Below are 25,923 nucleotides of genomic sequence, written 5' to 3'. Positions count from 1 at the left end.
ATATCATTTGATTAGCTAAGTAAGGGTTCATTTACACAAGTAGCAACTGCTACCGACGACTGCAGTCGGCGACGTCTCGGCGACAGTCGTCGGTAGCAGTTGCCAGCTGCAGTTGGCAACGTGCTGCTCGTGCGAACTCTTAATCTAAAAATTATCAATGCTACAAAGAGGGACGCTTCGCTAATGTTTCAAAATCAATTCATTAAACAGTTTAGTTTCTATGTAGAATGTAGTTCCAGTTCAGCCCCCATAGCCAAGTGGCACATCGATTCTCTTTCTACGATCGCTAACGCTTCAAAAACTAGAAAAAAATATGGGAATGACAGATCTTAATCACGTGACCTGTCGATAGCATCATAGCAAACGTTCCCATACATCTTTCTAGTTTTCGAAGCGTTAGCGATCGTAGAAAGAGAATCGACGAGTCACTTGGCTTGCCGAAAGCAGCCAAGATCAGCTGATCTGGAGCTTCCGGCATACATGTCTTCTGTGCTTTCGGCTTACCCTACCACACTACTCCAATGGTAAGCTAAAAAAAATATTATCATGTCATTAATTTCTAGTTTTTTTTTGTCTTGTCTTTAGCTCTTTATTACAATCTCACCTGATGATGACGGAAGCGTGCTAACTTCCATGTAGGATGAAACTTTTATAACGCTTCAGGCTTGTGAATTGTGTTAAAATAATTCCTTAAATTTTTCTTTACCTACCTTACTTTTACGCAATTATTTTCAAATCATAGACATTGTTTGGATGACATAACAGTGTCACAGATTTATTTAGGAGCTGTGTAGTGATATACTAATCTTTGAGTGCAGTAATTAATGATTTGTGATGTGCTTTCGGCTGTTTACGACCTAATCACAAGTGTAGCATATAAATAAATCATGCTGGTAGTGTTTACTTTGCGGGGTGCGCGCTTCGCATAGTCGAGCTTCGGCTAGCGCGAGAGACAGTCGTGTCGGTTGTTGTTATCAATTAGAAATTACGGGAACTGTGCACCCGGTCCGGTGAAAGTTTACAAAATGGAGTTGAATTTCATAACGACCCTTATAAAACACGATGTGAACCACAATGTTAGACAGTGTTTCAAATCGAAAAAGCCTTTCTGTAAGTGAATTTTCTTTTTCTTTTTAATTAAAATTTGTTAATACTGCTCATTGTACGAATTCTTATATTTACTTAATTATGGACAGTAATAAGCAAATATATACCTACATAGAAAGATACGTAGAATAATTACCTATATTTTTCTAAAATGTCACCGTTAATTTTACCAGTAGATAATAATAATTTTTCATAGGCAAGTAATAAGTAGGCTCTTGTAACCGTGGTACTTTCATCAATCAATCAATTTGTTTTTATTACCTTTACAATTCTAACGTTTGCATTCACGTTATGAACGCGGTATAAAGGTGTAAACGCACAAATGACACTTTTCTGCGAAATGGTCCCTTTGGAGTGCCACCTTTTAGGTGGGCCAAAAAAATGTGTATTTATAAATACGGTTATATTATATGAACTAGCTAGCTAGACGTCCGTAACTGCCTCCACGTGAAACTCAGTTTTTCACAAATGGATTTTTTCGGGATAAAATGGAGCCTATATGTTGCTTCTTTAACTTTCAGTGAAAGTCCTATTAAATTTGTCCAGCCGTTTCAAAGATAAGCCCAGCCCACATAAATAGACAGACAGATATAAATAAAAAAAGCTCAATTGGTGTTAAGTATTATGTAAGCACTTGAGAAAAGATTTTTTTAATTACGGACACTTAAATATTTTTTAAGTGTATTAATTAAATATTTGAACATTTTGAAATATTTGTACGTTTAAAATACCTACGACAAAATTACATTTACTTATAAGAATTTTTAGTAGGTAAGTTTTATATACGTATTTCAAACTGTCCGTATGACGCTAGTTTCTTTTATAAAATTGTTATAATTCTTTAGTACCTACACCGAGAAAACAAGCGCCCTAACGAGTTGTTGTTGTATTGATAAGCTGAAGTTAAATAATAAATTTTGTATTTAATATAACCAATAAAGATAATATATCTGCATCGCTGGAAAATAAACACAACAGAATATTGACCTGATACATTAGTATCGAAGTGCTTACTTTTGATTGTTAGAACGGGATTATCCATTGCCTAAAGAGAAGCCCTACATCAGAAGTAAATAATGCTTGAAAATTTGTGATTGACAAAACCTTATTGGCTAATAGCTTCGCTTGCCACCCAAATCCCAAATCGTCGTGCGGCTCACGGAGTGTCACTGAGGAACCAATGTAGGTTGCGTGTTGTCCTGATATTCCGCTGCATCGAAGAACTACGAAAATGTTTATCGAAGCGCTAGAATATTGCTGGAAAATTCTTTACAAATTTCTGTTCATTTATGTTATGCAAGACCTCTATGTTTTATAATACGTGTACGTATTTATAAATTATTGATTATTTCGCGACCAAGATGGTCAATAGTTCAATGAACTTCCCTAGTATTATTTAGTTGCTATTCAAACTAGGATACATTATTTGCACGCAACGTTATCGATCAAGTCCACGTAGTAAACGAATTGTAGGAATCATTTATTACGTGTATTTATTTAAAGGTGAACGGTAAATGCCGGGTTTGTTATTTGATCAAAAACTTTATAGGTTATTAAAAACATAGCTTAGGTGTAGGGCATCACACTCGACTCTTCCCTAATGTAAATTGACCCTTATTTTCGGCGACTCCCCGTCTACTGCCGACGTGCCTCCCTGTACGTCGCCAAGTACACACCAACCTTATCTACGTGACTCTGAGCACATCACGGGTTTTTTTTGGTGATACAATGGCACCGAGCCCTTTGTAATACAAACACTTTAATGACATGCTCGTGTTTATATTATATATACGCTACTTGCCGGTATTTTTATCGATATTAGGTAAACATTAGTCATATTAGTTATTGTGTTACCAATTTAATTAGTCGTAGGTATACGTACTTAAACTATTATTTATAGAATAGGTATCTACATAATTAAGAAATTAAATTTCCTTACACAATCATTATTTGTATGAAAGTCTAAAGCTGCCTCGGCACATTAGTACAGTATCTAAGTAGATCACTCGCATTGGGTCTTATAGATATAACAACACAATGTTAGCCAATGTTTATGTCTAATAAACTATCGATGCAGCAGTGAAATGGTGGAAATTACGTTACATAATGTATTTTGTTGTAAGTAGTAACACAGACAGTACAGTAACCAGTAAAAACAGAACATTCCTTTGCGTCCAACATTTGGTACCGATTAATTGCTAGCTCACAAGTCGAATTCTTTAGAAACATGAAAGATACAAACTATCCACCTACTTTTAGATCTTTACTGTGCATAATATAGGTATCTCTATATGTAAAGGTTTCAAATGATTTTTCTTTTTTACAGTCACGAGAAAAGAGGAAGTGTTGGCCATTAAAAGTAAATTTCCAACAAAAATACCGGTAAGAGAAACACTTATTTTCAATATCAAAATTAGAAATTGAAATCTATTGATTGAATTTCGTTTATTAACAAAACCTTCCCATTGCAGCTCATCGTAGAAAGATACCATAAGGAGAGAAATCTGCCGACACTGGACAAAACGAAATTTCTAGTCCCTGAAGATATTACTATGTCGCAATTCCTAGTGATTATACGTAACAGAATTAGGATAAAATCAAATCAAGTAAGTGCATCAAACCATTCTAGCTCAAACTTATAAAATCAGTATTAACTAATTTTAAAGATGTGATAGTTAGAATGAAATTTGGCTCAGAGATAGATTTTAGTCTGGAATAGCACATAGCCTATGTTTATATCGATATTTCTACAGCAGCGCAAACTTCACGAGTGAAACGAGTAGCCTATTCATGTCTATATGTGAATACTTCAATAGAGGTTTGCTTCTTAAAACTTAATAAGATTACACTTAATAATTGAAGTGGAATATTCCTTGACGATTGGCGCTAAAGCGATTATTTATTGTCTACGAATCCGTATCCTACTATTTCATAATTATAATTAGATAAGGATTATATTATTGTTGAAAGTAGACTAAGAAAGCAATAGGTCAACATTATGATAAGAGAACCAGCAAATTAATACCTGAAAGTCTTATGATAACTGACGCACGCGACATATAAACATATGTCAAGTAGTACTGTTATCTAAGAAACTAATCAATAAACATGTCATCAGGCTAACAAACAGTAAGCGTTTATAAATCTTAATCGTTATTGCTCATTCATTAGTGCTTACAAATGCTTAGATCTGTAATGACATTAAAGTTCAACTTGATGAATGACTTAAAAAAGCATTCATTAAATGTTTTACATTATTAGATTAAAGTAAGTATATACTTATAATCTTATTTTCGTGTAGTAATCAGACTAATGTCATAACATTATTAATTACTGAAAGGTAGGGATGTCCCTACCTTTCAGTAATTAGATTACTGAAAGGTAGGAACATAACAGTTAGAATATTTACATAATAGGTATGATTAGTATTTTCAAATTCAGAATCTCTCGGTTCTTTTAATTCAGAAACTAATTACCAGTTTGAAAATGGCCAGCTTGCGTCAATTAAGTCTGTCAGTTTGGAAATCTGTTAAGTGTTTTGTATCGAAAATGTGCACCTATTGGCACCAACTTCATAGTGTCAAATTTGAACGTTACACACAAATTGAGTTTTTTCAACGACCATTAGTAAATGGGACTAAATTTGGTACTGTCAGTTTTTATGTGTTAATGTTTTTATTCTTTAACAGGCTCTCTATCTAATAATCAACAACAGATCGATGCTAAGCATGAGCCTGACGATGGCCCAAGCATACGAACTATTCGGAGATGAAGACGGCTTCCTTTACATCACATACGCGTCACAGGAAGTTTTCGGTTATCAAGACGGTAAGTGTTTCATATTGAAAAAAAAGCTACAAATAACTACATAATAATGAAGTAGCAAAGCCAAATGTGTAAATGAAATTTGTTTCAAAAAAGTGGTAAAACCTTAAAACAGATGGTTTAAACATTTATTAACATAAAAATTTTAATAAAAAAAATTCAACCGACTTCCAACTCAAAAAATAACTTTAACTAAAAAGCAAAAAATAACATCCTACCTATGTGCTACCTTCTGATCAGTTTGAAGGCGGTGCCAAGCCAGTGATGTTTTAATTAAATACGTTTAAACTACAAAATTTCTGTGTTTATTCCAGAAACAGCTTTAATTAAAACACGACACTGGCTTGGCACCGCCTTCAAACTGATCAGAAGGTAGCACATAGGTAGGATGTTATTTTTTGCTTTTTAGTTAAAGTTATTTTTTGAGTTGGAAGTCGGTTGAATTTTTTTTATTAAAATTTTTATTTTTTTATTTTTAGTGTTAGCATACCCACTGCGTGTGTACAGTCACAACCTATCTAAGTAGAAAGTTCTTATCAATACAAAATTATCAAGTCCAGGCACAAGGTAGCTACTGTAAGCCGTCGAGGAGTTCTCTTCACTGTGCTTCGTCTTCATCACCAGACCCTTAATACAGTCGCAATCCATCTAGGTGGAAAGTTCTCATCAATACAAATTTATCAAGTCCAAACACAAGGTAGCTACTGTGAGCCGTCGAGGAGTTCTCTTCACTGTGCTTCGTCTTCATCACCAGACCCTTAATACAGTCGCAATCCATCTAGGTGGAAAGTTCTCATCAATACAAATTTATCAAGTCCAAACACAAGGTAGCTACTGTGAACCGTCGAGGAGTTCTCTTCACTGTCCCTCGTCTTCATCATCAGACCCTTAATACAGTCACAATCCATCTAGGTGGAAAGTTCTCATCAATACAAATTTATCAAGTCCAAACACAAGGTAGCTACTGTGAACCGTCGAGGAGTTCTCTTCACTGTCCCTCGTCTTCATCATCAGACCCTTAATACAGTCACAATCCATCTAGGTGGAAAGTTCTCATCAATACAAATTTATCAAGTCCAAACACAAAGTAGCTACTGTGAACCGTCGAGGAGTTCTCTTCACTGTCCCTCGTCTTCATCACCAGACCCTTAATACAGTCGCAATCCATCTAGGTGGAAAGTTCTCATCAATACAAATTTATCAAGTCCAAACACAAGGTAGCTACTGTGAACCGTCCAGGAGTTCTCTTCACTGTCCCTCGTCTTCATCATCAGACCCTTAATACAGTCACAATCCATCTAGGTGGAAAGTTCTCATCAATACAAATTTATCAAGTCCAAACACAAGGTAGCTACTGTGAACCGTCGAGGAGTTCTCTTCACTGTCCCTCGTCTTCATCACCAGACCCTTAATACAGTCACAACCCATATAGGTGGAAAGTACTCATCAATACAAATTAATCAAGCCCAAACAAAAGGTGACTGCTGTAAATCCTTGACGAGTTCCATCGTCTGTGTTTCGGCTCCATCATCAGACCAACTCCAAACCTTCATAAAGTTGTAGTGGTTTAAAATACCTTATGGAAACACTAACAAACGTACTAGCCGTCTCTACAACTTTCGAAAGTTCCCCTCAATTTCTCCAGGATACCATCATCAGATCCTGACATGAAAAAAATGGGACCACCCTGGAAGTAAACCCTACAAAACAAAAAAAGAATTTTCAAAATCGGTCCATAATTTACGGAATTATCGCTGGACATACATAAAAAAAAAAAAAAAAAAAAAAAACATACATACAGCCGAACGTAGAACCTCCTCCTTTTTGGAAGTCGGTTAAAAATTGTTGATTTTTATGTGGTTGAGTGAGTTTTCGCAACCAATCTCGAATTCATCAACTAGGTTCCCTTTTTATCGTTACATGATACCTTGATGGTAGACGCATGCACTTGTTGTTAAGTCACAAACGTCTATAACACCTGAAACATCAGAGGCACCACTGCCGGCTTTTAAGAGTGCTTTGTGTCTACTAACAAACAGCTATCCAAATAGTAGAGTATCTAAGACTGATAAATATTCAGACAAATCACAGTATACATCTTTCACCTTGAAAAATTCTCATATTCACATTGGATTACAGAAGTTCTAGTCGGATTTAACTGCTCAACTCCCACTATCTCTTTATATATTCATGCAAACCATTAAAGTAATAAGTACGTTGATACTAGGTAGATACATATTTATTAGTGTCGATACAGTGTAGCGACAAGAGCAATATATTTACAACTTTGTTGCAGATATGACGGGGTCAAACAAAGAGGTGCAAGTAATCAGAGATAGATTCCCCAACAAAATTCCGGTAAGAGAACTTTGAAATGCTATAAATTTTATGTGGTCTGCTGATTTTTCTTTCTGCTGAGAACCCTATAATAATAAAGCGAAGCAAAAAACCTACCTACTACTGGTCATATATTGAAGTATTCAACTTGATTTGGAGTTAACATATTGACATTGGTCCATTGAGATCGAACAAATGACAAAAAGTTATACAAAAAAGCGTCTGCTAACAAAAAACTCAAAATTACAATTAAAGCAACGACTTAAAACTAAGTTTGACTTTAAAACTTAATAAAACACTTTGTTCTACAAAATTATTTTAACTGTTTGACAGTTAAAATAATAAAAAAATAATTTCGTAGAACAAAGTATGATCTGCCTCCATATTCCGTAGAAAAACGTCATTAGTTTATACATAGTAAAAGTAAAGAAATAGAGTATTTCTTTTTCGAATCTTTTCAAAGTAAAAGTCAACATTTGTTTATTTAATTTTGAAACATTTTTCATATGGTTTTTTTTTACATTGTTATGATAACAAGTCGTCATTGTTGATTATTTTTAACTTAAAAATAAACATAAAAGAATTTCAAACGCGCTTTGGTGTAAACTCCAAACACATATCATACTAATACTTTTAAACTTACAACTAACAGTGGAATTCATAGTCGTTGTAGGGGCATCCCCAGGGGATCATTCAGCCGCTGAATGTCGAGTTTAACCTCTATTTGTTTGAGAATTTGACACTCCAACAAACAATGATCCACTAGAGGTGCTATGAAACGATGAATGTCATGACAAAGAGAAATAGGTGTATTTTATTTTTTAGGGCTCTTCTATTCATACCATGCATTTTAACCGACTTCAAAAAAAGGAGGTGGTTTCTCAATTCGATCGTATATATTTTTTTGTTGTTACCGTGTTTCACACACGGTAGAAGTGAAAGAATATTGCGCACAATTTTTTTTTTTAATATTATACTTATAAAAACTTTTGTTCAATACAGTTATACGTGGAAAGATACGCCAGAGAGAGAGAAGTTCCAGTCTTGGGCAGAAATAAGTTCCTGGTACCCCAAGAGCTCACTATGTCCCAGTTTCTCTACATCATTCGGACCAAGATGAAACTTAGAGATTCCCAGGTAGGTTGTTTACATTGCCGTAAATATTAATTAGCTTAATGATTTATGTAATTTATAATTAATTATTTCAATTGAGCCAATACATTGCAAATGTATCAATACTTTGTTGGGAATTACGATGACATATTTATACTGACTTGCAATTATTATATTGACACTAGCGGACCCGGTCAAGCTTCGCTTTGACTTATATGCACTTCTTCCCTATCCCTACTCTATATTACTCTACCCCTACCCTTCCCCTACCCTTACCACTACCCTACCTCTATTCTACCCCTACCCTACTCCTACCCTTACTTAAAACTCAAACGTTTATATGGGAAATAGAAAAGGGTTGATTTTATGGTTTTCCCAGCTATTATTCTAATTTTTCTCACCTTTTAAACCTTCCCTATACCTCCACGAACATTTCAAGACCAAGATGAGATAAATCCGTTCAGCCGTTCTCGAGTTTTAGCGAGACTAACGAACAGCAATTCATTTTTATATATATAGATTAACAGGATTCAGGTATAAAATGTTAGGTTTTTCCTCCGGAAAATTAGAAGAATAAGGTAGTATAGAAGTAGTAGGAGTCACGATGATTAATTTATCAGCGGATATCAAGGAGACGCGTGACTTTTTTATGTTTCACCGTCTTCACCACACTGCTTGTAAAGACTAATTATGGACATTTTTTATTCTGTGTTTGGTTGTCTTTCTTCTTGAAATCTTTCCGTAAACCCATCTTTCCGTAAAAAGTCCGCGCGGGCTAGGGGGCGTGTAGTGATGAATGAAAAACTCACGACTGATGCAGCTCACTACCCCGCATGCACGATTTTACACCCGCGCAGCCTTTCCCGTCGCCCGCATATCATAGGAGTGTCATCAACGAACTTGCAAGACTGTAAGTTAGTGTGTACGCCCACAGGCGCTGTTCCTGCTAGTCAACGACAAGGTGCTAGTCAGTCACAGCATGACGATGGCGCAGGCGTACGAACAGTTCCGCGCCACCGACGGGTTCCTGCATATCACGTATGCCGCACAACAAGTTTTTGGCTGAGAATACTGGTGAGTTCACTTTCAACATCTTTATGTAGCCATAGACCCCAGCAAGTTCAATACCTCCCCTCCGATAGGGATGATGACAGTTTTTTAAATTGTATATAAATTAAGAGTATGCTAATAGTAAAGCAATTTTGTAAAAGTTACGGAGCTACAGGGATATAAAGGGTCAGATTTGCGGCGCTACTGCGGATCCCTGAAAAACGTCCCATACAAAATGGCACGAACTAATGACGTCGTAAGTAATGTAATGATCGTTAGATTTTTACGTGCGTTCAAACAAAACTACTAATATCTTTGTTATTTGTGCGTTTATGTTTTTAGTTCATATATTAAAAAATGTCACATTTAATGTAAGGAAGCTAAGCTAAAACTGTATGAATTTTCACCTAATTTCGATAAAAGATTTTTAATATATTTTGAAATTTTATAATCTCATTTATTTTGCAAATATCCAGATATCTTTGCTTTTTATGTATAAATTAGTTAACATTGACCATATTTACCCGAATGTATCATACAAATCAATATATTCAAACCTAGTCATCGTCCCCAGTAGTCGGGAAAGACTGTGTTAGTACGACAATAGACCAACGAGGCGGAGATCGAACCACCACCCTTCGGTGATGAGTCCGACCGCTCCTGCCGTTGAGCTATTGAGGCTATAAAATGGCGGTCGCTTTCGCAGTATAATAAACCAAAGTGTTAGCCGCGTGATCCGTGGTTGCCCATTACCTAAAGATGTCAAATAATTGCAAAGAGGGATGCCCACCGGCCATTACAACGACCCAGGGAACCCAGGTATACCCCCACATAAAAGTAGATATATAGAGACGATAATAATTATGTTGTACCTATAAATAACGATCTGGTTAAATAATTAGCTTAAAAGTATGTTTCTTGAAAGTGTTATCAAAGTGGCGCTAACATTTGAAGCTGAATTTTTTTTTGTATACATTTTTTCCATTACCAACAACGTTAGTAGAAAACTAACAAACAAACCTTTTTTTATTCTTTACAAGTTAGCCTTTGACTACATTGTTTGGTGTAGGATGAAAATCCACACCCCTTTCGGTTTCTACACGACCGCTAAATCGCTTGGCGGTATGTCTTTGGCGGTAGGGTGGTAACTAGTCACGGCCGAAACCTCCCAAGCCAGACCTGGACCAACTAAAAAAACCTCAATCAGCCTAGCCGGGGATCGAACCCAGGAGCTCCGTCTTGTAAATCCACCACGCACACACCAATGCGCCACGAAGGCCGTCAAAAAAGTACCCACTTGTTGGGCACTCCTGCCCTATATTAAGTTAAGTTGGTACTCAAATGTTCAATCAACAAATTAATTAATTTGTCAACATGCTAAAAGGAAGGCCAGCGGATATCCTTGTCCTTATTATCTAAACAGATATTTTCTAAAAATAAAAACAGCCCACATATCTGGTGTATAAAAATAAATTCACCTTGACAGGCAGATATGATATGGATGTACCTGCAGATTGAATTATACCTACATTTGCTATGTTTTTAACCCCAGTGATGTATAAGATACCCTATACAAAGTATCTGAAATACAAGATACAAGATACTTTAAAAAAAATCATTTCAGATACCAGATACAAATAATTTTAAGTATAAAAAGGTATCTGAAATACTAGATACAAAATACCTCTTTCAAATACTTTTGTAAGAAAAGAACATTGAATTGAACTAGTGGACCAATTTTAAAAATTATTTCAATAGAAAGCTACATTATCAGCGAGTAATATTATTGAACTTAAGTTTATTTTTTCGAGAAATTAGAGAATTTTCACTTTCTAAGTCTGATGAAGCAATAGTCGATATTGTCGTGAACCGAAAATTGACTTTATTAGTCTTTTATAAGTATAAAAATGAATTTATAAGTTTGACGTGTCTGTCTACCAGTCTGTCTATGGCACCATAGCTCCGGAACAGATGAATAGATTTCAATTTAGTTTTTTTTTTGTATTAAAGGTCACTTATGTGCGAGTGTTGTTAGACATGTTTGATGAAAATCGGTTGAGCCGTTTAAAAGTTGTGGGATGTAAAAGTGGGAAAGAATAACCAAATGTCTGCAAATATACTCAAGTGGGGTCTCAAATGAAAGCGCACTATAAAATAATATTGATGACTTGATCGAGAATGTAATTAATAATTTCATTAAAGGTCATAAAATTATTAATTACATTCTTTATTTTTCTCTAGTTATATTTCTTAAATTTTTAATATTAATTTCGTAAAAAAAAACCTGATTCTATATAATTTGATTCTACATTAGTGAAAAATTCTTAAACCAATGAAAAGCTACATTATCAGTAAGATGTATGTATTTGAACTCCGTATTCCCACGGGAACAGAAACTACGCGAGTGAAACTGCGAGGCGTCTGCTTGTATAATAGCTATAAAAAAACAATTTATCTTTATAGACGGCCAGATTCAAGTTTAAATGAAAATTTTGAAAAACCTCGTAGGTCATGAAATTATTAATTACAATTTCGATCAAGTGATCACTGGTCAAAATTCTTTTTCAGTGCGCTTTCATTTGAGACCCCACTCGAGTATATTTGCAGACATTCGGTTGTTCTTCCCCACTTTTAACCCCCACAACTTTTAAACGTCTCGACTGATTTTCATCAAACATGTCTAAGAACACTCGCGCATAAGTCACCTTTCATACAAAAAAAAACTAAATTGAAATCGCTTCAACCGTTCGTTCGACAGACAGACAGGTCAAACTTACAACATGCCTCTTTTTGCGTTTGGCGTTAATAAAACTATACTAGACATTCAATATTTAGGTAAATATAATGAAAGTAGCTACCAGGAGAATATAGAGAGGACGTCCGTTCGAAATAAGATAGGGATGTTTACATTCACTCGATGTAAATGATATCCACGACCCATATCAGGCCGGCGAAGCCCGACTGTAAGCTTCTAGAAAATTACATTGTAATGGTCATACTAATTTTCCATTACGTCTGTTTTATGTGGGTTGCAATAAACTTTTTGGTTATATTAATAGTTGATGGACTACCTTGTTGATTAAGTGATTATCGTGACTTCGAATCACGAGGATTTGGGTTGAAGTCCTGGGTCTGAAATGAAATATTGAGCTTCTGTTTCGTCTTCAAAATTTTCGCATTGAAGCAGGCCTCACTCTTTGTACGAGAGGTGTCTCCTCATCAGTAACGATAGATCTCAGCTCTATTACCCTCGGCACTTTGGTGGGCACTTAAAATAGGTTGATAATGATCATAAGTTGTTGACGGGACATGTAGGCATACTTTGTACATGCTACAATGTAGGAACTACTTTGAACAACTTGAGGCTCATGTCTCTAGTACTTCCCAGAACAAGCTATGACATTTCTATTGAGTTTTCTATGCTATTGAGTTTTCTATTTCGTTTTAGCGATTAAGGGAAATTCTTTCCTTTATTCGTAAAATGATTTCTGCAGAGTTGTCCATACTTCCATAAAGAACTGAAATTGCCAGATCTTACAATCATTAAACGACAAATACTCTATGACTTTGGGCCTAACTTCAAATGAAACTTTAGTCAGTTTTACTATAAATGATTCCTGTCACCTTTTATGTTTTTATTAATAGGTACCTACATTAAAATTTCACAAAACTTCATTATCATAATCAAATGGCGCCATAGGGTAGCGTGCAAAAAATTGAGCATGTTGCCAAGGGAATAATCCGAAACGGCTACATCCATATAATTTGTTATCATGGTAGGGTGATCGACCTCAAACATCGGCATAGCAACCGGAAAAATTTTGTAACACAATCCTATCTCGTAACAATAGATGTCCTGTATAAATAATATGTTTATAGCAACACTGTTTTACTGTTTCCATAATAGCTTACGGAAACTGATACTGCGTCTGTTGACCTTTTTTGGTCTGGTCGCACTGAATTTATAACCTTGAATTGTTTCAGTGTAACTTTCCGATTGGATATGACATCCTTTATAATTTATGTGGGTGATAAGTTCGTATAGCAACAATTAAGAATGACGACTATTAGTGTAACAATAAACTTTGACAACAATTTAGTACAGGAAGTAGCAAGCAAGACATACTAATTTTCAATACACTAGTAGGTGTAGGACCAATCAATGTTTTTTCTTGGACAATTCCTCGTGGATGGGTACTTGCTACCAGGTTTAATTGAACTGCTTCTGACTAAAACCCTAATTTGTGTTCCAACTCGTCTTTTAGCAAATATTTAGCACACAACCGCGAAGAACAACACCTGGGCTAATTATACCATCATAAAACAAATTGTTATTCAAACTTTAAATATTTTAAGTCTGAAAGTTCAGGTCTTGGACAGAAATACAAGTCTGTTTTTAAAGGATAAAAGCTAAATACATCTAGCTTTTATGAATTTATCCTATTCCATAATGAAATCTTTAATTTAATACCGAAGTATTTATAAGTCATTATCATTGTAAAAGAATCTATGTATTAGACGATTCTACATAATCCGTTTGTTCCTCTTATAAAAGTATTTATTAATTTTTATTTTATAGCTAAGAAATTATAAATGTAAATTCGCGAGGTTTTTATTTTTCCTGTCAGGCTAAAACATTTCCTGTTTATTATGGTAACCCTATTCCAGGGTAATATTCCACAGAAGTGCACATCAATATTTTAATTTATGTCACAATAATAACTTTATCTTATCCACGCACACAAACAATGTGCGAGCGAGCTTCGGAGATAAAAGACGATTTATGTCCTTTCTTACTATCGTCACCCCCCAAGGACTTGATGTCTGCTAAATTTATGGTTTCTTGTATTGTTACCGAGTATTCCTTTATCGCAAATGGAACAACTGGTCGAAGTTCTTCAGTATCTAGGTATTAAGTGAAGAGAAAACTTTGTGCTCTGCTTTAAGCATACTGCCTGATGTGAGATTAAGGGGAAGATTTCACTAACGTCTGATAAGTTATAATGGCTTATTCACAAGTCTTGTTTTTGTCGTTTGACATAAAGTAAGGAAATGGACTATCCAACACTTCAGAAGGTGGTGAAACCGGACCTTAAAGTAATAATACTACGTATAGAAAGTTTATAATGAGACGACGAATATCTTGGCATTCTATGGATTCACTGTGGATGTGCCAGGGCCATCGTGTCACGTATGATTCAAAGAAAAATTCCGAGCAGAGCCTGGCACTTATAACCTAGGTGTAGGGTTAGGGAGTTCAAATATGACATGTTAATCACTCCCTTTCTCTGTTCGTGTTGTTCTCCCTGCCCAACCAATTTTTTCAGGATCCTTTAGTAGGATTACACCTAGAAATAAGTTGTAGATTCCAATTGCCTGGTCCTTTACTAGCTTCCTAGGATTTGAGCAATGATTCGAATTGTCTGTATATGCTACTTTTTTCATCCGTGTATTACACCGAAAAAAAATATTTAAAAGTTCAAATCTGACATTAGTCATTTTAAGTTTGATAAAGCTTTAGCGAAAGTATAACGAAAAGCAATAAATGTTCATTTAACTATATTCCTTTATCTATACTAATATTATAAAGAGGAAAGATTTGATTGTTTGTTTGCTCTGAAACTTCTAAACCGATTTGAAAAATCTTTCACTGTTGGAAAGCTAAACCATCCCTGATTGCTAGAGGCTAGTTTTAATATATTTTTCACGATCCTAACTGCGAAGCGGCGACGCGGCGCGCAGCCGCTCGCATCACGCGTTGGGAGAGAGGCTTCGCAGTTTGGATCGTGCCGCGTTGCAAGAACCAGCTCATGACTAAGGGAACCGTTTGGGTTCGAAACTAGTCGGGCATACTCCGACGTGTGTTGCAGTCGTTTTTGTATAATAAATTAATATGAATAACACTCACGATAGTTTTAAATTAAAATATTTTTGATTTGATTGTGATTTAATATATTTTTGTTGTCTTTACAGGTACTACCTGCTTGTGCATGAGAAACTGGCATTTAATGAAACGAGACCAATAGAAAGACTGATATTCTTATATTTTGTGATACATTCTAGTGTAGGTCTTAAATTATGCTCTTCACTCCGTTTGTTTGGCTTCTCTCATAGAGGAATGTTTTTAGGCCGGTTCCAAAATATAATTATTATAGTTTTCAATATTACTATTATTATTATTACAAATAAATTTGATAGTTTATGAAATAGATTTATTAGAATATTGTATTGTTATTATTGTTTAATACTCATTTCTTAATTTTGCTGTTAGTTTTATGAAAAGTTCTAAGGACATTTTTGTAATGATCTCAAAAATCATAAAAATACTGGTGCCTTAATTTAATTAGGTGTTAATATGTAATAGGTACTATACAATTGAAATTATGTTAATGAAATATTATAGCTGATGATTGATTATATGACATTATGTTGCCGAATGTTGATTATTTATATCAATTTATTTTATAAATTACCTAAGAATGAGAATAAATTATGTTAAAATTTTGATTAAACAATTCTCTACTTTTAGAATTGAAAATGAATCAAAATTACCCCAATTTAAAAGGGAATTTTCTCATTAAGACTCATTCCATCACGGTTTTAGAATCTCATCCGTATTTCTTTACTCATAGGGTTGGTTTTACACCCATCTGATAAGTGTTTTTGTCTTTGTCCTTTGACATAAGTCAGAAAGAGACAGTGACGGTTGATTAAACGTCACTCAGAGGCCGTACAGACTACTTTAGTATTTTTGTCGACGACTAAAATACTAAAGTAGTTCGAGCTAGGCTTTACAGAAAGTGGTGAAATCAGCCCCAAGTACTAATTCCGCTTTGTTTGTCATATTTACCAAAATAAGACATGTCATGGCGATGTCTTTTTTTAATAAATTGTAAATTAAAATGGAAGTTAATTAAAAAAAAATAGAATCTCGTGTAAATCAATAACGCTTTAATGATGTAGCTTAAATTAGGCTTAATTAGTACATATAAATAATACAATAAATGATTTACCAATCTATGGATTGTTTCATTTGTCTATGGTCACTCAGCAGGTGAGATATTTTGTGCAGCTGCGACTAACGTGTCGTGGATGTCCTTGGCGTATGAGATCTGAAGTCGGACTGTGTTCAAATATTGAGGGTAGCTGAGAGTAGTCTCCTGAAAATATACAGAACATATTATGAATTTAATAATTCAAAATCAAAATTAGTTTACAAGCACTTTTGAAAGTTTACCCCAACCCTACCCCTACCGTAGGGGTAGGGGTAGGGTAGAGGTGGGGTAGGGTTGGGTAGGGGTAGAATAGGGTAGGGTAGGGGTAGACGAAAGTTTACATCGACTTTCGAAATCGCGGGCGTTCGCTAGTAGATACTTACTAAAACTTCCAATGAAATAATTATATGCATTTAAATACGTAAATTTAATTCAAATATGATACCAAATAAAATCGGTGTAACATAGTCTACTTCTACAAGACTGTCTTTGTAATGAGGACATGTGTTTTTAATACATTTACAATGCGAAAATTACAGCGCGAGAGGATTACCAGCAATATATCTCTATAACTTGCTTAAAGACCTTGGCCTCGCTAGAACTGCAGCTAGTACTATATTAGAACGGGTATCCAAAGCTGTTCTAATAGGATCTAACCAAATTGGCTAGACAGGGAGAACAATACGAGCGGAGGAGGGAAGTGTTGATCGATCGTCAAGAAATTTCTTAACTCTACATCCTGTAGTCACAAGTCCAGGACTCTGCTCAGAGTTTTTCTCTCTACCATGCGATGGACCAGGCACCTGCACGATGAATCCGTGGAATGCTAAGATATTCGTCTCTTACCTTGACTGCTATCTCACCTGATACATACAATACATTTCAAGATGAAAGTGGGTTTTTAAAGTCTTTGAAAGAGGTACAAGTTTATTCTACCTATATCTCTGACGGTTTTTACTTGGCAACATACCGGAATCCATCTGTTTGCATTGAAAATGAGATGAGGAAATGACGACATGGGTTGTTTTACCTACAACAGGGCATAGATCAGGACTTAGCGTCATATATGTCGTCTGATGTTTAATTATATCTACAAACATCTAGTAAGAGTTTGTTTCTCGACCTCTCGACTCGACTATTTTTTTAAACCCCGACATAAAAGATGGTGGTATTATACATTTGATATAGCTCTCTGTGCCATCGTAGTAAACGAATACTGTACAACATTATTCTTGTGCGGTTTATTTGTTATATAGTTTTTAATCGAGATGATTAGACTCATAGTTAGTAGTAGGTAGTTAATCATTAGTTCTATACGATATAGGAGTAGGTAAACCAACTCGAATATATCGGCGTTTTTCTTCAAAATCAAAATCAAAATCAAAAATCATTTATTTCAAGTAGGCTCAGTTTACAAGCACTTTTGACACGTCAGTTGACTATTTGTAAAGATTCTACCACCGGTTCGGAAGGCAGGTTCTGCTGAGAAGATACCGGCAAGAAACTCAACAGTTGCTCTTTTGAAAAAGTCATACAGTATTATAATTTACAATTGATAACAATTACAATTTCTTATAGTTTTATTTCCTGTGTGAAGGTGGAAGCTGATCCAATGGCCTCCAAGCGCTTTTATCTTTAAGGAACTCATCAATGTTGTAGTAACCTCGACTAAGTAAATGTTTTTTAACACATTGCTTAAAGCTATGCATTGGCAGGTCCATCACAGTCTTGGGATCTTTAATGATGGAAAGAATTTCTGACATAAAATTCGATCCAAACTATTCGATTATTAAAACTTATTGAAATTTTTTTTCATGTAAGTCATTTTAAAACCAACGAAATTTCAATATTTTAAACCGACTTCAAAAAAAGAAGGAGGTTTCTCAATTCGACAACATATATTTTTTTATAGATGTAGCTAAGAATATTCTAAGATTATGGTTTTACGAGAACATTTTCACATGGCGTTATATTATCTAAATTAGTATTATATTGTGTAAAAATAACACGTGAGTGTATTGCGAATCAGAGAAAATGGTCCAAAATTGTATGCAGCCCAGGATAAATCATTGTACCCTGGCGAAAAAAAAAGAAAATATTTTTTTTAACTATTTCTGATTTGTATAATCAGAAATAGTTAAAAAAGAAATCTACGAATTTACTCTTATTCTTTCGAAATAATATTAATTCTCTCCCAAGAAATGCAACACTAATATGGGTAATTAATGGCGGATTGATGACGTTTTCAATGCAGTAGTCGATTTGACGTTTGCTGTCAATTGTCACGTCATAGTCGCTTTAAGGGCGCCATCTTGATATAACTCAAAAACTTGGGTTTTAATTTTATTTAATTCTTTTTATTTAGTTACATGTATTCACTTATTTAGATTTTAATAAAATCCTTGTACTTTTTAAATTTTAATGATACGGGGTACAAGAGTGAACCTGAAATGGACCATCTCCTTTATAGTTATTCCACATCCATTTGTGTGTAGTGTAAGTTCACACAATATATTTATTGGCGTTATTTGCGATGTGTGAAATTACCTCCTCCTCGTCAAATGATAGACAATTACGTTGGTGAATTTAGGTGCGATGCAACTCTAAAGTTAATTCCTCTATGGCCGATAACGATGAATAATTACTCGAGCAACCGCTGGGATACATATTTCTACAAAAAAAAAAAAAACTCGTACTAGACGCACGGAGCTCACAGGATCGCATCTGACCGTAATGTTATACGTAAATCGAAAACATTCCACGAGAACCTTGGGTTACATGATAACATGTACTGCAATATTTTATAAACAACTCAAGGGGACCCGTTACTTTGTATCGTTTCTATATTTAGATAACGTAAATAACATTTTTATTCTGACTTGGGACCTAATGACCTTTGTCAACGAGGAAATATTATAATCTTAAAAACATGTTCATAGCTTATGACACAACATAATTTTTTTATAGAAATAATTGACAGACCAAGTAGGAAAATGGCCCACCTGATAGTAATAAGTAGAAAACCATTGCATATAAGGTTTCTTATACACTTCTTTTATTCGAAATTGGTACATTTCTGCCCCATGTTACCCAATTCCATTTGACAGCTAATGATCACTACTATCACCCCTTAAAGGGATCGCTATACCAGTGACCCTGTATTGTATGTTCTTTGTGGTGTACAAAGTGTATTTTCTTTCTTTCCTAATATAATAGAATATCGTGAAATATTATCAATTACCTGTGCAGCCGATCCAGAGTCCAGTCTTGACGGAATGACATTGAGAGGCAGATAATGTGCCGCGGATTGCGCTTGTTGTATGCAGGTTATTGCAGTCCTCTGTAAAAAATATCATTAAGATAATCATTAACCATTCGCTGCCCGCAAGTATTTTATCGAAAAGCCTGTCTGCGTTGAAGAAGCCGACAGTCAGGGAATGCGGTTTTAATCTACCGTACACAACTGAGAGCACAACACATATAATCTATAGTATTTACACTCCCTGAACATGCAACTCGACATTGTAGACAATATTCAGGTATTATTTGTTTAAATAACTTCCGTTGTTTACTATGAAACTAAATGAAATTAAGTCAATTAGCCACATTTGTTTGCCTCAATTACGCGCTAGTGACATATCTAATAGTATAAAATATCGATGCAGACTTAAACATGGCGGTAATACCAGACTAGATCAGTCCTCTATTACTTGTAAGTTTATCAAAATTCAAATTCCAGCGGCATTATTGGTGGCTCGAGACCGTTTTATTAGGTAGTCCACGCTAGAAGTCTATGACCAGCAGTGGACTCCATCGGCTGTTATGATTATGACGAGGCATACCAGCGCTTTTGAAACACAATTAAGTTTTGTCTTGTGTTTACAGTGACTTCCTGACGTGACGACCTTCGAACTAGTGGTAACAAGTTTGAAAGTCATAATATTATAAACATAACAATCTTACAATGTAACTGACACAATCTAACTGTAAACAAAATCTCTAATAACTTTTCCAACAGTCAGGTAAACATCTAGACGTAAACATTATGGAAGTCATTTATCGCCTTTCACCTATAGCTGACATTTGGAATTTTCTTCATAAGGGCTCGTCCATAATGCACTGATCAGAGAGTTACAATAAGCGGTTGGTATATCACTAATAGGTACAAACTAATAGGTACCTATTATAATAATTGTATGGAAGGGTTGATGAGAATGGAAAAAGCAAGGGAGATAAGTAAGGATCAAAGTAAGTGGAAGAACGTTGTCTCTGCCTACCTCTATGGGAATTGGCGTCGGGTATATCTAAAAATATAAGAGTTCGTTGAATGTTACTTGTGAGATTTCCATGCCTTTTAAATTTTGGTAGTGCTAATTTCTGTACAGTGAAATAATAAACAAACAAAGATTTGGATACTTTTAGTAGTAGTTGAGCACGAACACTAGACTCCGTGTCAGGAAATAAGTCCCGCGGGTAAAACCTGTACTAAAATTGAAAGCGCCTTACACAAATGACAATAAGACCACCATTACCAAATGACTATGAGCGCCATTTAGACATTAGCGCCGCCATCTGCTTGGTTTCATCTTCTATTTAATTTAACGTAAGTGTAATTTTCTTTTTAATTTTAAATGTTATAGCTTGGCAAGTTCGTTGATGACACTCATGATATGCGGGCGAAGGGGAGAAAGGACTGCGCAGGTATGAAGTCGTGAGCGTGGGGCATCGCTACCTTCTGCGCGGGCCATCAGGAGTGTTACGAACGAATTTGCCAAACTCTAGTACGACCTAGTCTTTGTGCATGATGTACTTAGCGCCTTTAAGCATTTCTTTATTTCTTCTTTTCTTGGTATTTCTTTCTTTTGTTTGTTAATTATTTTTGTTCTTAAATATTGTATTATGTAATAATAACCAGTGCACAGTAAAACCAACTGTGGTTTGTGTTGCACTATGGTTAGGCTTAATTGAAATGTGTTTTTGTTGAATAATAAACAAAAAAAAAATAATAAGTAAAATTATACGAGTTTAAAAAAATTCAAAGGCGCCATCGTCAAATCTGTAAAAAATCGGCATTGGCCGATTTTTTACAGATGTTACAGAAATAATCATTGGATTATGTAGGTAGGTATTAATAACTTATTTATTCATTTATTCGTTTTTAAGCTTTATTTTTGACATTTTAGTACTTCTTTAATATATGAACTGTTTTTACGAAGCACCATATTTCATTTGTCGATCATAAATTGTTTTTCATAACAAGCCGATATATAATCAATGTGTCCAGCACTTACTTATTTTGTTTTATAACATGTACTGTGTAGTAGGTGTATCAAATAAAAAATAAAAATAATAAAAAACCTTGCAAAGAAAATAAATAATGATCCTCTCCTATACGAGCTGTGATAAAGCTCTCTTTTTAGGTACTAAGTTTTCGCAAGCACTATGGACAGCGCCTAACATCAGGCGATAGAATACCTACTGCATTACTATGTAACGCTTAACCAGTAAACATATATGCGTGAATGCATCCGAGAGCAACAATTAACTTATTGACCCGGCAACCAATAGAATTAGTTATAGATGGCCTTATCTCTGATGTCTTTGCATGACTCCTTATCGTTCTGTGAGCAATAACAAGCAATGTACTGTTAATGTAAAGCTTGGTACGCACTTAGGTTTGTCACTAAAAAGGTTGTACTCGTCTATATTCTAATAGTGGATACGCGCGACTCCGTCCGCTCTTAGACCTCCTCAATCTGACCCTCTCTCAATATCTAGTAACTATAAACTATCTCTCTGCCAAACATCATCTTAGTAGGTACGTCTAGCGGTTTTCGATAGTTTCATAGTATTAATTTAGTAGATTTAACAAGTGACTGTTGAAGCAGCTCCTAAGGACACAAATCGTACGTCATAAGCCGTGGTTCGACGTTAACCAACTTTATATTGTCAATATTGTTGACTACACTGGGTATTAAAATATTATAAATATATCATTTTTTGTTTTTAATGATGTGTACTAGGTTTTTGAAGGCAATCATTCACTGAAGACAAGCTTATAGAAAAATCTTACGTGATGAAGATTATTTAGACTTGCACTATACGATGTACGATGTACTTAGCTAGTTCTAGATAAATTAGTAAAATGGTAAACGAAAAAATATACCCTAGCTGTGTTTGTTGTGGGCTCTTTTAAGACCAAGGCGCGTTTGTTTTTGACTATCGACTTTTATGTGAAAAAAGTCAGTTTGATTCAAAGAAATACAATGTGTACCACAAGCCTAATATTCTCAAAGTATTGTGACGCGATGCGTCGTACGATTGCGTAAATGCATTTTTCTCCGCTGATTGTGTTGGTTAGCATATTTATAGTATTTAGTAAACAAAATAAACAGAATAACTATTGAATGCTTATCTTTAGAGGAACAGATTGTAAGGATGGACTTTGCATGAAGAATGCTTCAAAACAACATAACTAACAACTAAGCTAACAAAAGGGGAATGCCTATCCCCGGCGCAGGCCTACCCTAACCATCCGGCAGTTTACCTAAATCTAAAAAATCTTGTTAATTCTATTATAATAATGAAATCATAAACATTATCAAAAAAACTTTGCTACAACATATTACATTTTTAATTCATATTTAATTTGTCTACAACAGGGACAAGCTAAGATCGTTGACTTTTAAGATATGACAGCCTGAGTTTTAAGATATTTTTTTTGGTTTTTTTTGTTTGATAAGCTTGTTGGTAACGGAAAAAAATAATACAAAAATAAATAAAGCTTCAAATGTTACATCGCCGCTTCGGTACACCGGCAAACATTTTGCCCTAGAAGAGTGATAAAAAATGTATTTTGCTTCAAGAACCATGCTTTTATTAAGCCAATTAACCAGATCCTTATTTATACATTATACTATCATCTCCATATACTTTTATACGAGGGTATACCTAGATTCCCTGAGCCAACGTTTTTGGATTTAACCCAATCCTCTCAGATATAGGTGTTGTATTGTAATTTATATTTGTATAAATTCCATAAAAATATATTAAACATTTAATTTAAAATAAACTGTTAACTTACAAGATGTAGTTCCATTTGATCACAAAGAGAAAAGAATTCTTCTAGATTTTTGTCAAATCTTGGCACTGGGTTATCCATACCTTTCCTGTAAGAATAAAAAGCATTTATTTAAATAACTTTACTTGCCTGCTTCATTGGTCCACTGGTTAGCCTATGCTGTGAGGGTTCAGGCTTCAGAATCTGAGGTTCTTGGTTTGAGTCAGTGAATATTGAGCTTTATTTTCCTCCAATACATTCTCATTAGCAGCCCAGAGTTGACAAATCAGTGGTGGAACACTCTTCTGCATTAGAGAGCATCAACATAAAAAAGTGACCCTCTAAACTCATATTGGAATCTCCTCTTAATGGAGGGAGGCATGGCCCATTGGCCATTAAAATTTACTGATTATTTTTTCTCTCATGATTAAAGTAAGATATAGTTTTAAAATCACCACACTGGCCCAATGCAGATTAGCAGACTTCGCACGAGCAGATAATTAATAAAAATCTTAGATATGCAGGTTTCCTCATGATGTTTTTACTTTCACACATTGAGACATGTGATATTTAATTTCTTAAAATGTACATACTCAAGTGAAAAGTAGGAGATGCATGCCCCGGATGGGATTCGAATCTACACCCTCTAGAATAGGAGGCAGAGGTTATGTCTACTCTGTTGATATTATCAAGCTTATATTTTGACAAATACAACATTCTAAGAAGAGTGAGTGAAGATGTATGTTGAAGATCTGATTCTTTTCTTAAATTACATGATTATTTTTTTCAACAAGTATCTGACAATTATGGAGATGTCAACTTGAGTTTTTTATAATATAATCATCAGAAGTTGTTTTGATTATTAATCTATACTAATATTATAAAGAGGCAAAGTTTGTGGTGTTGTAGGGGGTAATCTCTGGATCAATTGACCATAATTTTGAAAATATTTTACCATTAGAAAGCCACATTATTTGTGAGTATCAAAGGCTATATTTTACCTCAGTATTCTCACAGAGACAAATTACGCGGGGGAAACTGGCTAGTAAAAATAACAAAATAGTTTCCTTCCTTTAAATTAAATTAGAATTTAAAATTCTTTGGGTCATTATTAGTGAAGTTATTATATAGTAATCTTAGTTCTTTTCCTTAGGACTGATTACACAACTGACTTTGTCAGATGTCCCCAATAAAATATTGTAAAATTATTGTATTAATTTGAACTGACAGATACATACTGTGTACTTGAATCCACATTGTAATTCTGATGTAAAATTTGAGCTGCAGACTTTAGTGTCATCTGAAACATTTAATTCATGCATTAAAATATAAAATGTCCGAATATAGTGTATATTTTTGTTAAGCTTGTCTGGTCATAAATCAATTATTTGTTTACTTAGTAATCTATGGCTACTGCTTACATTTACCCCATAGTTATACATTATAATCTACTAACAAAAATATACTGCTTCATCACATAATTTATTATGAAAAGAAATAGACAAGGAAATTATTGTGCATCTATCATTATTATTGTACCTATGTATATGTGTAGGTATGGGTAGGGTAGGCGTAGAGTAGAGTAGTGGTGGGTAGGGATAAAGAAGAAGTGCATATAGGGTCCGCTAGTAATAGTATAAAAAGGAGGTATTTGTATGAAGTTGTTACAAGAGTGAGAGTATAAATATGAGGATGTTTGATGAATTGAGTTCAGTTCTTTATTAGGCAGCGTGAACGCCGTCACGCTGCCAGTCGCGTTAGTGATGTATGCGATAATATTTTGTGTTGTAATCATCATAACCATAAATTGTTTAGTGTGGGCATAGAGAACATGTCTAGCAGGGGAGGTGAGTGTTAATGCATTCTGAAAGGGTTCTTTAAAACCTACACCCATGATCACAAGTCCTGGGACCTGCTCGAGATGTTTCCTCTAACACAAAATGATGGTACAATCACCTTAAAAATTGTGTCTGTTGATAATACTCACAGGCAAGGATTCACGCAAGGAACCCATCAAAGTTTTGACTTTGGAAATGTTATCCATTTTGTCCTGTTGAGGTTGTTGTGGTATCGCCTGCTGAACTTGCATTTGTTGAGGCGATGGTATCAGGGATACCGATGACATGGGCTGCATAGGCATATTCACGTTGGGATTCGCCCCCACGGGATTCATTGGTACGTGCATGTTCATTTGATTCATTGTCGTTGAATTATTGGATGTGCTACTAGAATTAAATCAATTCAGAAAATCTAAAAATAAACGTGCGAGGTATTTTTTAATTTTTCTGATTGTTTTGTGTCTTTGTAGTTTGTTTATTTTTGCAAAATTTCTTCAAAAACTCTGTCGTTGTCAGTTGACAAATCGACATTTGCCACAGATTAATAACATTTGCCGATTTGCCGATTTGATCTTTTTTTATTCACTAGCTTTACGGC

The 25,923-nt window shown here is 34.8% G+C and overlaps 2 protein-coding genes across 2 annotated transcripts; one reads left to right on the top strand and one right to left on the bottom strand.

Moving 5' to 3' along the window:
• The first annotated feature begins 747 nt into the window (after positions 1-747).
• LOC112047357 (uncharacterized) lies at positions 748-16,452 on the top strand. The gene is made up of 8 exons (XM_024084458.2): positions 748-1,110; positions 3,434-3,489; positions 3,579-3,713; positions 4,797-4,935; positions 7,229-7,290; positions 8,272-8,406; positions 9,317-9,456; positions 15,406-16,452. Exons 1-7 carry the CDS (start codon positions 1,026-1,028, stop codon positions 9,446-9,448), a joined length of 744 nt encoding a protein of 247 aa, XP_023940226.1. The 5' UTR covers positions 748-1,025; the 3' UTR covers positions 9,449-9,456; positions 15,406-16,452.
• Positions 16,362-25,863, bottom strand: LOC112047358 (mediator of RNA polymerase II transcription subunit 29). The gene is made up of 5 exons (XM_024084459.1): positions 25,475-25,863; positions 24,726-24,787; positions 23,512-23,596; positions 19,669-19,767; positions 16,362-16,592 (listed from the first exon to the last, which is right to left on the bottom strand). The coding sequence occupies exons 1-5, from the start codon at positions 25,685-25,687 to the stop codon at positions 16,476-16,478; spliced, it is 576 nt and encodes a 191-aa protein (XP_023940227.1). The 5' UTR covers positions 25,688-25,863; the 3' UTR covers positions 16,362-16,475.
• Between the last annotated feature and the right edge of the window lie 60 nt (positions 25,864-25,923).

The sequence above is a fragment of the Bicyclus anynana genome, chromosome 22, assembly GCF_947172395.1.
Source record: "Bicyclus anynana chromosome 22, ilBicAnyn1.1, whole genome shotgun sequence".
NCBI classification, from domain to species: Eukaryota; Metazoa; Arthropoda; class Insecta; order Lepidoptera; family Nymphalidae; genus Bicyclus; species Bicyclus anynana.
This window is presented reverse-complemented; position numbering and strand designations above follow the sequence as displayed.